Here is a 10915-nt window from a genome sequence, read left to right as displayed (position 1 = left end):
CCTGACCTCACGCCCTCGAGGGTCCTCTGCCCCGACCTCACGCCCTCGAGGGTCCTCTGCCCTGACCTCACGCCCTCGAGGGTCCTCTGCCCCGACCTCACGCCCTCGAGGGTCCTCTGCCCCGACCTCACGCCCTCGAGGGTCCTCTGCCCGACCTCACGCCCTCGAGGGTCCTCTGCCCGACATCACGCCCTCGAGGGTCCTCTGCCCCGACCGCATGCCCTCGAGTGTCCTCTGTCCTGACCTCACGCCCTCGAGGGTCCTCTGCCCCGACCTCACGCCCTCGAGGGTCCTCTGCCCCGACCTCACGCCCTCGAGGGTCCTCTGTCCTGACCTCACGCCCTCGAGGGTCCTCTGCCCCGACCTCACGCCCTCGAGGGTCCTCTGCCCCGACCTCACGCCCTCGAGGGTCCTCTGCCCCGACCGCATGCCCTCGAGTGTCCTCTGTCCTGACCTCACGCCCCTCGAGGGTCCTCTGCCCCGACCTCACGCCCTCGAGGGTCCTCTGCCCCGACCTCACGCCCTGAGGGTCCTCTGTCCTGACCTCACGCCCTCGAGGGTCCTCTGCCCTGACCTCACGCCCTCGAGGGTCCTCTGCTGCCAGATGATCTGTTACTCATCACCATCTTGTTCCTTAGATGAGGTAAGGGGTCCCTCGAATATTATCTGTGGCCGGCCACTTCCTGGATTCTACGAACTCCTAAGGGTTGGGAAAGACTGGTTCGTCCTGGCCCCTACAGACCTAAGGTCTGGGGGTGCTGTCTTTGGCCGTGTCTGAGACGCTGCCGCCCTAAAATGGGCTATCTGGGGATCAAGGACGTGCACTGGGCCCCCATGGGCTGGGGTCCTGCACGTCGTGCCCCCTTTCTGACTAGGCGAGTTTGGCCCTGGCCTTCTGTGAGCTCCCGACAAGGCCTGTCCTCTGGGGACACGCGATCCAGTGGCCTCTGAGTCAGTCCTGCCCAGACTCTTCACTTTGCTTGGACTGGCCCTGCCGCCCTCCCCACCGACAGCCATCACGCGTCCCGGGGGGCTGGCACACAGTAGGTTTCAGCGGACGGCGGAGGCTGGGGGCCGGTGGAAGGGGTGTCCTCTGCTTCTCTTCGCAGGGTGAGAACCTTTGACGAAGCCCACGTCCTGCGAAGGGGACACGGGGATTTCTCACGGAGGCAAGACCGGAGCGTATCAGCATTTGCCGAGCATGTGAGCCAATACTGAGCCCCTTCGTCGTAACCCTCACGGTGTCGGGCAGTGGTCTTCCTTTGATAAACTCGGCCTTGTTTTGAATTTCATCCTCATTATGTGTTTAAAGATTTCTTTACGTTTGTTCTGCCTTGTTGGGCGTTCGTGTGATCTCACAAGTACAGTGCTCCCTCCCTGGCTCTTAATTCTTTGTTTCTGCTGATACTTAATATTTCCAATTTCTGAGCCTTCACACGGGTATTATGCTTTTGTTTGCAGAATTAAAAAGCAGGAAGAGAATGAATAAAGCAATGTCTTTCTACGGTAAGCTCCAGGGATCCGCACCCTTGGTGTTCCTCCGGGGAGGCCGCCGGTGCCCAGGGCACCTGAGCAGGTGCGCAAAGTGCGAAACCTCCAGGCATCTTGAAAACACGGGGAGGGAGCTGAAGTGGACGGGTAACGGGCGGGATTTGAGCAAAGTCAGGTGTGCGCACCACTTATAATTGTGCCTCTTCAGCAGATGTGCAGCCCAAAGTCACGGTGTGGCTCCATAACATCGTGCTACCTCCTGGAACGATGCGCGTGCTCTCAGGGCAAAACTTCAAGTTGCTGACAGAACTCACTCTGACATTCTGTGGTGGAAGCCGTGGACGGAAAACCCAGGCCTGCCCCCGCTGCCACCTGGGACCGTGAGGGCGGTGGGCTGCAGGGTAAGTGTTAGTGCCATTTGGTGTGAAGGGAAGAGAAAACACAGTCAGGGGTGCTCTGGGGCCTGGCCTGCAAGAGAGCGGGGGCCGCCGGAGACTTTCCCATCACCTCTCTGTGGTTGGTTCTCCTCCTCCGACCCCCGAGCACTTTTCTTTATTTTCCAAAATGTAAACGGGGGCTTCCGGACGGGGAGGTCAATGGTCGGCTCTTGGTGTCTGTGCTTCTCTGGGTAAAGCTAACTGGACCGCCCGTCCTCCCAGCACAGTGCACACCTGGAGTGGGCGGTGGGGGACACGGGCACATGTCTCAGGGACCGTCAGCAGATGTGAACGCGGGCCGGCTGCTGGACGACCTGAGGGGACCGCGTTTATCCGGTCCCCACGGGGCGTCTGTGGTTGCCGTGGCGCCCAAGCCCCGGAGGAAACCGGCCCTCATCTTCAGAAATGCCCGGTGAAAGTACCGAGGGGTAAAATGCCACGCTCTCTGTCAGTTGGCCAAATCCTCTGACCCAAACAGTAGATGGAGCAAATATAACAAACTGCCGAATTGTTAAATCGGCGGGTAAGTGCCTGGGCTATGTGCGATTCTCTTCTCTCTAGTGTGTGTATGTGAAGATCTTTCCCACTCACTTGTTGATCCTAGCCAGTGCTCCGGGCCCACCGCCCCGCCAGGGTACCAGGGTGGGAGCCGAAACCTCCGGGTCAGCTGAGGGTCCAGCCAGCCTTGACTGCTGGAGCAGGTGTAATCACTGAAAGAAAATGACAAAGTTCCGATGCACCCCTCGTCCGCTGCCCCAAACCCAGACTGTCTCCTTCCCCTCGCGGTCTTCTCTCTATCTCTGTCTTAAGTTTTTTCCCACGAGGGAAACTATGTCAAGCCCCTTTCCTCTAACTTAGTTAACTGGACGTCAGGGGAAAATGGGCACGGAATCACTTCTGTGGCCACCATCCCACATAGCAATTATTCCAATTGCATTTCCTCTGGAATTAGCAGTCCTGTGCATTCGGGGGTGAGATGTTCAGAAGGCAGCTCTGATGTGGACTGAGCAGGTATGAGGTCTCTTGTAGCAGACTTCCTGGGCCGTGCCGTGCATCTTTCCAGGAGCCCTGGTGTGCAGTGTGTGTGTGAGCAAGTGTTTCCCGAGCCCCACTGACCACACAACCTTCCCCACTGCCTCTTATCCTGCAGGACGCCACTGTCACCTATCATTTTTCTGCTGCTGCTGCTGTGACCCATTTACCTATTAGAGACGCTGCGAACCGTCTGGGGGGAGTAGACTTCAAAGTAATGATGCTTCCAGCCATACCTGAGGTAAAAGGTGAGGCTCTGCTGCCCGCTCCCCTAGCCCACGGACACCAGGCAGCCCTCCTTGAGGAGCAGGGAGGAGCCGGGAGGAGCTGGCCTGCCACTCACTCTGTGGCCCTCGCCCGGGAGCAGCCCGGACCCACATCCCTCTGGGGCCGGAACGCGAGGGGACGCGCTGGCCTTGGCACCCGCCTCCCCACGGCGGTCAGCACGCTGGGGTTTATCTCCCGCTTCCCCAGCTCAGAAGTCGTCCACATTCAGGAAGAGAGAGTGTGACCCCATGGCGACAGGTCTGAGCCTTCTGGAAGCGTCTTCAGAAACATCAGTTTCAGCGGGAGCCCTCCTCGAGACACCGGGTCTACGTCCTCGCCCCGCAGTCACCCCATTGCTTTGCTGAGTCGTGGATAATGCAGCTGGGGACACGTTGTTGTGGAAGTGACAACTGAAGGCAGACAACTCCCAGGTTATAGCTCACACCCGAGGTAGGGCAGCAGCTGCCTTCACAGAACTCAAACCCACCGCCTCAGCTCCCACTCTCGTCCTCCTGCCCAGAGGGACAGAGTTCTTGCGGAACGATCCGTAGCCCAAAAGCTAGCAGCTGGAACCACAAAACATGTCACAGGGGCCGCGGTTGGGAACGGGGGCGGTCTCGCCGGGTGGTCCGCTCAGGGTCCGGTGTGGTGGCAGTCCTGCTCTTGGCGCTGCAATGGTGGCCTCATCCTTGGCGGGGGGCTGGGGGGTCCACTTCCAGGCTCACTTGTGTGAGGTGGGCACGAGGTGCCAGCTTCTGTCTGGACGCCGCCGGAGCGTTCTCCCAGTCCAGCCGTCCAAGAGAGGGCCCCTTGGGGTAGAAACGCGGGCTTACCGACCCTGCTCAGAGCTGGCGCCCCCTCAGAGCCGCCACCTCCTGCTGCCCCCACGGGCCACGCTGTGTGATGACAGCACAGCTGTGCAGGACGAGAAACCAGGAGGTGCCGTGGGGGCCCCGGGCTGGCCGCGATCAGCAGAGCCAGTGCAGCAAGGTGAGCCTCCTTCACTGTAAATAAACATTTGTGCTGCCTGTTGGGGTTCTAATGCTGTGCTGCACGTTGCAGCAGAAGTCACATCTCCGGCGGGACCTCTAACGACCACCCTGTTTAATCTCCTTACTCTGCCGCACAAGTAACTGGCCTTCCCGAGACAGGCAGAGCTTGCCCAGACATAAGATACAGTCACCGGCCGCAGGGCTGTGATCGGAATGTGTGCTCTGATTCATGTCCATTTCACCCCAAGGCTACCAAGAAGAAAGCACAGCCTCTGCTTTTAAGAATCTGAAAAATTTCTTGGGAAGGCGAATGCGCTGGAATGAGCGAATGCAACATGGTTCAGTGTTTTCCAAAAGCTGTAGAGGGGATCCTGCTCCACAGTGAAGGTAAGAGAAAGGCAGTGGGTGTCTTAGCTGTGAGCAAAATGTTTGGCGTGAATCACGAAGGAAGATTATGCAGAAGCAGGAGAGGACGTCCAAGCGTTCTGTCACAGGTATGCCTCGCCCTGGACAGAGCTCTGCTTCCCACTGTGTCCAGAGGGTGACCGATGACAGGTATTCGATAGCGTGTGTGTCGGCAAAGAGTGTTCATTTGAGTTAATCTAGTGCCGGGAAGCGGAAAGACATGATGCATCCCCGTGGGGAACAATGGTTGAAACAGGGTAGATGTCTCATCAGCGTGGAGACCAGAGCACATGGAAGAACGTGTTTAAATGTGAAACCAAGAGAGCCATCAAGTCAGAGTCGTATCAGCAAAAGCATCCTCAGACGAGGAAGATGCAGACCCCCGGGACACAGTCCCATTGCCTGGTGCAACGGGCTTGCTTTGGAAGAACTGTTAAGGGCCCTTCAGGCAGAAGGAGGTGACACCGGAGGGCAACTCAGACTCCAGAAGGAGGAACAAGAGAAGAGGTAGATCCCCGAATGAACACGGCGGACTATATCTCCTCTTCACGCCTGATTTTCCTGGCTCTGATGTCTGTTCTGTGTAACATCAACAGGGCTGTCCGAGGGTTTTCCGTGTATGTGCGTGTGATACACATGAGGGCCACGTGTAAAGGGAGAGGGGTCTATGTGGTGACAGGGCTTCATGCCGTCTGCAAATAGACAGTTTTACTTTTCCTCACCAGCTTGGGTGGCTTTTATCACTTTTTGTTGTCTGATTGCTGCGGCCGGGACTTCCGGTACCGTGCTGAATGAAAGTGGTAAGAGTGGACATCTGCGTCTTGTTCCTGACCTCAGGGGAAAAGCTCTCAGGTTCTCACCATTGAGGATGATGTTAGCTGTGGGTTTTTCATATGTGGCCTTTATCACACGTTGCCTCTTCACCCACTTTGATGAGGGTTCTTATCACGAATGGATGTTGTACTTTGTCAAATACTTTCTCTGCATCTACTGAAATGATCATATGGTTTTTATCCTTTCTCTTGTTGATGTGATGTATCATGTTGATTGTTTTGTGAATACTGGGCCACCTTTGCATCTCGGTAATAAATCCCACTTGATTTTGGTAAATTATTTTTAATTTATTGTTGGATTTGGTTTGCTAGTATTCTGTTGAAGGTTTTTGCATCTGTGATCACCAGAGAAATTGGCTTGTAGTTCTCCTTTTTGTAGTGTCTTATCTGGTTTTGGAATCAGGGTCATGCTGACCTCATAGAATGAGGTCATAGAAGAAGGTCATAGAAGAAGTTTTCCTTCTTCTTCTAATTTTGGGAACGGTTGGGAAGAATGGGTATTTACTCTTCTTTAAAGGTTTGGTAGAATTCACCTCTGAGGCCTCTGGTCCTACACTTCCGTTTGTTGGGAGTTTTTTGATTACTGATTTAATTTCATGGCTGGTTATCCATCTCTTCAACTTTTCTATTTCTTCCTGTGGTGATGAGGTTCTACATCCCACTTGCAGTAGTAAAATGTCAGTTGTAAGTAGATTGACAAGTAGAGTGAGAAGTTAATATCTGTGTTGTAATCTGTAGAGAAACCACTAAAGAACTGGGAAGAGATATAAAAAAAAAAAAAAAAAAAAAAAAGAAAATTTAATAAAAACAAAATATTAAAATATATTCTAATCCAAAGAAAGCAAGCAAGAGAGACGGGGGAAGAGAAAGGCTATAGCTAAAACATAATAGGTGGAACACGTGGTGACATCTAACATCGCTGGCTCAATAATGAAGCTGGGCACAGATGACGTGAGCACACCACCTGAGACAGAGATGTTTAGACCGGAGACAAGCAACACAACCTACCTATATGCATCTACAAAAAATATAAAATCCAGGCGGGATTCTCTTGAAAATAGAAGGCAAGGAAAGTCCTAACAAGCTCTTTCAGTAAGTGATAGAAAAGTTGATGGAAGAAAAAAAGAAAAGCTGATGGGAAACAAACAGGGACCTGGAAGGACTGACAGCGCCAGGAGCCAACAGGACCCCATGACATTTATAGAATAGTTACTGAATGACCTCAAGGCATGCATCCCTCTTGAGTGCTAATGGGACATTCACTGGGACAGACCATACTTTAGGTCATAAAACACACCTTAACAAATTTAAAACAAAACAAAAAAGTCACAATGGAATGAAACTAGAAACCAATAAAAATATCTGGAAAATTTCCCCAAATATGTAGAAATTTAACAGCACACTTCTAGATAACCCACACGTCCTGGATGATCTCTCAGAAAATTAGAAACTATTTAAACTGAATAAAAATAGAAATACAACATATCAAAACTTAGTGGTGTTCAGAGGAAAATTTATAGAATTAACTGCTTATATAGGGGCACTTGAACCCCATTGTTTATAGTAGCACTTTCAGGGGCGCCTGGGTGGCTCAGTCGGTTAGACGTCCGACTTCAGCCCAGGTCACGATCTCGCGGTCCATGAGTTCGAGCCCCGCGTCGGGCTCTGGGCTGACGGCTCAGAGCCTGGAGCCTGCTTCTGATTCTGTGTCTCCCTCTCTCTGCCCCTCCCCTGTTCATGCTCTGTCTCTCTCTGTCTCAAAAAAATAAATGTTAAAAAAAAATTTTTAAAATATAGTAGCCTTTCAACAACAGCCAAAATAGAAAGAGCCTAAATGTCCATCAACTGACGAATGGATAGAGAAGATGTGGTTTATATATACAATGGAATACTATTTGGCAATGAGAAAGAATGAAATCCTGCCATTTGCAGCAACGTGGATGGAACTGGAGGGTATTATGCTGAATGAAATAAGTCAGTCAGAGAAGGACAGATATCACATGTTCTCACTCATATGTGGATCCTGAGAAACTTAACAGAAGACCATTGGGGAGGGAAGGAAAAAAAGGTAGAAACGGAGGGAGGCAAACCATAAGAGACTCTTAAAAACTGAGAATAACTGAGGGTTGATGGGGGTGGGAGGGAGGGGAGGGTGGGTGATGTGCACTGAGGAGGGCACTGTTGGGATGAGCACTGGTGTGTATGGAAACCAATTTGACAATAAATTATATAATGTAAAAAATTTTTTAAATAAAAAGAATGAACCGCTTATATTAGAAGCATTTAATTAGAAAGAAGAAATAAATGCTTATATTTGAAACAAGGAAAATTAGAAATCAACAATTTAATCTTCCACCTTAGAAATTAGAAAAAGAAGAGTAATGTACACTGGAAAAGCAGGAAGCAAGAATAATAGAAATAATAAAGAGAAGAAATCAGTGGAATTAAAAACAGAAAGACCATTAAAAAAAAATCAGTGAAACTGAAAGCTGGTTCTTTGAAAAGATCGATAAAATTGATAGACCTTTAACCAGGACTGTTGACAGAAAGAGAGAGAGAGAGAGAGAGAAGGAAGGTTAAATGACCAATTCTGGTAAAGAAGGAGGAGACTTCATTACTGTTCCCACAGACATTAAAACGACAGTGGGGAATGTTACAAACTGCTCTGTGCACTCCACTCGAGCAGCTTAGATGAACCAGACAATTATTTGAAAGCAACAAACTACCCAAACTCATCCGAGAAGAAATAGAGACCCTGCATAATCTGAATAATTCTTTCTCTATTAAAGTAGTTGGCTTCACAAGGGAAAAAAACCGAGAATGAGAATTCCAGATAAGACAGTTTCCTTTAGTGATTTTAATATTTAAAGAAGAGGGTGCTGAGTGGCTCAGGTCATGATCTCCCAGCTCATGAGTTCGAGCCCTGTGTCGGGCTCTGTACTGACAGCTCAGGGCCTGGAGCCTGCTCGGATTCTGTGTCTCCCTCTCTTTCTCTGCCCCTAGCCCACTTGCATTCTGTCTCTGTGTCTCTCAAAAGATAAATAAACATTAAAAAAAAAATTTAAAAGAAGAAATACTACCAATTCTACAATCTCTTTCAGAAAATGAGGAGGAGAAACACTCCCAACTGATGTCATGATGCCCAGCTGTTCACTGACACAAAACCAGGTACATGTCAAATAAGAAATGAACAACATACAAATATTCTGGCAACCCGGATATAAAAACACTCATCAATATATTAGCAAATCAGGTAACAATATATAAAAGCAATAATGCATAGACAACGGGGTAAAGGCTGCTTAAACCTATGAAATTCAACCAGCACAATCCTCCATATTAACATATGAAAGAAGAAAAACTCCATGATCATTTCAAATAATGCAAAAAAAAAGTGACAAACTTCAAGATTCATTCATGACGAACTCTCAGCAAAGTAGAAGGAGGGAACTTCCTTAGTCTGATAAAGGGCATCTACTAGAAGATCTACAGCTGGGGCACCTGGGTGGTTCAATTGGTTGAGTGTCTGACTCTTGATTTCAGCACAGGTCATGATCCCAGGGTCGTGGGATCAAGCCCTGTGTCGGGCTCCATGCTGAGCATGGAGCCTGCTTGAAATTCTCTCTTTCTCTTTCTCTCCCTCTGCCTCTCTCCCCTCACTCATGGTCTCTCTCACTCTAAAATAATAGAAAAAGATCTGCAGTTAATGTGCTTAATGGCAAAGAACTGACATGTTCTCCCAAAGATCTGGAACAAGAAAGTACACTGCTCTTTCCACCCTTTCCAACCCCATGCTAGGGTGAGAAAGCAAGGTAAGGGTAAAGGAAGATAAAGACATTCAGACATGGAAGGAATAAGACCATACCTATTTGCAGATGTTATAATTGTTTGGGTAGAAAACCCAAGGAATTGACAAAATATAACGATATTCAGAGCTAATAAACAAGTTTGGCAAGGTCCAGAATACAAGACCAGCACTCATATGTCATACTCTTACGTACTGACGGTGGACATGTGGACACTGAGATTTACAGCTCAGTGTCATTCACAATTGCTGCGAGGGGTGCCTGGGTGGCTCAGTCGGTTAAGTGTCTGACTTTGGCTCAGTCTGATCTCGCTGTTTCATGAGTTCGAGCCCTGCATCAGGCTCTGTGCTGATGGCTCGGAGCCTGGAGCCTGCTTCAGATTCTGTGTCTCCTTCTCTCTCTCTGTCCCTCCCCCGCTCATGCTCTGTCTCTCTCTGTCTCTCAAAATAAAATGTTAAAAAAAAATTCTGCAGAGGAAATGAATATATATATATACTTAACAAAACTGAACCAGATCTTTATGCTGATGAAAGCAGCCAAGAAGACTTACTACTTAAGACCGCTTTAACATGTTCATTGATTGGAAAACTACCCCAAATTGATCTATGGGTTTAATGCAATTACAACAAAAAACCAGCAAGTTTTTTTTCTAGATAAGAGGCATGTTCGAAACTTTTATGGAAAGGCATAGGACTGGATTAGTTAAATCAATTTTAAAATAGAAGAGCAAAGTTGGAGACGTGACATTATCTGATTTTAAGACTTACCGTGAAGGCAGGGCGTCTGGTGCTCAGTGGGTTAAGCCTCAGGTCATGGTCTCACAGTTTTGGGTTCGAGCCCCACATCAGGCCCTGTGCTGACAGTTGCAGAGCCTGCTTGGATTCTCTCTCTCCCTCTCTCTCAAAATAATATATAAGCTTTTAAAAAAAAAGACTTACTGTGAAGGATATAAAGACAGTGTGGTATTCGCAAAAAGACAGATACATAAATCAACAGGAAGTAGAGGTCTAGAAATAGACCCACACAATAAGGCCCATTGATTTTTATAATCAATGCAAGGGCAGTTCAATGGAGAAAGGATCAGCTTATCAACACATAGTGTTGAAACAATTTGACGTCCACATGCGAAGATGAACGCTGATAGACACACTGATCTGTAAAAATTAACTCAAAATGGATCAAAATGTAAATGCAAAATCTAAAACTATAAGACTTTAGAAGAAACAAAGGGAAAATGTTTTTTACTTTGGGTGGAAATTGAATTCTTAGACGTGACCCAAAGCACAAACCGTGAAAGAGAAAATGGATAAAGTGGACCTCACAAGAATCAATGTTTTTGCTCTGCAAAATATACTATTAAGAGAGTGAAAAGGCAGGCACAGGCCAAAGGACACATCTGTGAGCCATGCATCTGACAGGGATTTGCATCCACAAATACTAAGAACTGCTAAACAACCCAATACACAAAGGCAAAAGATTGAATGGATACTTTAGCCAAGAATTTGGGATGGCATATAAGCACACACAGAGTTGTTCAACACTGTTAGTCGAGGCAGATGAAGAAAACCTCACAGTGTGTGCTGCCTGTGTCCATCAGAATTAGCACATGGGGGGAAGGGGGAGAAAAGAAAGAAAGAAAGAAAGAAAAGAAA

The 10915-nt window shown here is 48.7% G+C and overlaps 1 protein-coding gene across 1 annotated transcript in view; it reads left to right on the top strand.

Moving 5' to 3' along the window:
• Window positions 1-217: 217 nt before the first annotated feature.
• The window catches only part of CEP72 (centrosomal protein 72), a 38623-nt gene continuing 27925 nt past the window's right edge, over window positions 218-10915 (top strand). Inside the window, exons 1-3 of the mRNA XM_032594203.1 lie at window positions 218-643; window positions 3079-3208; window positions 4074-4217. Of these exons, the coding sequence (XP_032450094.1) occupies window positions 218-643; window positions 3079-3208; window positions 4074-4217 (700 nt within the window). The remainder of the gene's footprint in view (window positions 644-3078; window positions 3209-4073; window positions 4218-10915) is intronic.

This window comes from Lynx canadensis, chromosome A1 (genome assembly GCF_007474595.2).
Source record: "Lynx canadensis isolate LIC74 chromosome A1, mLynCan4.pri.v2, whole genome shotgun sequence".
Lineage (NCBI taxonomy): Eukaryota > Metazoa > Chordata > Mammalia > Carnivora > Felidae > Lynx > Lynx canadensis.
This window is presented reverse-complemented; position numbering and strand designations above follow the sequence as displayed.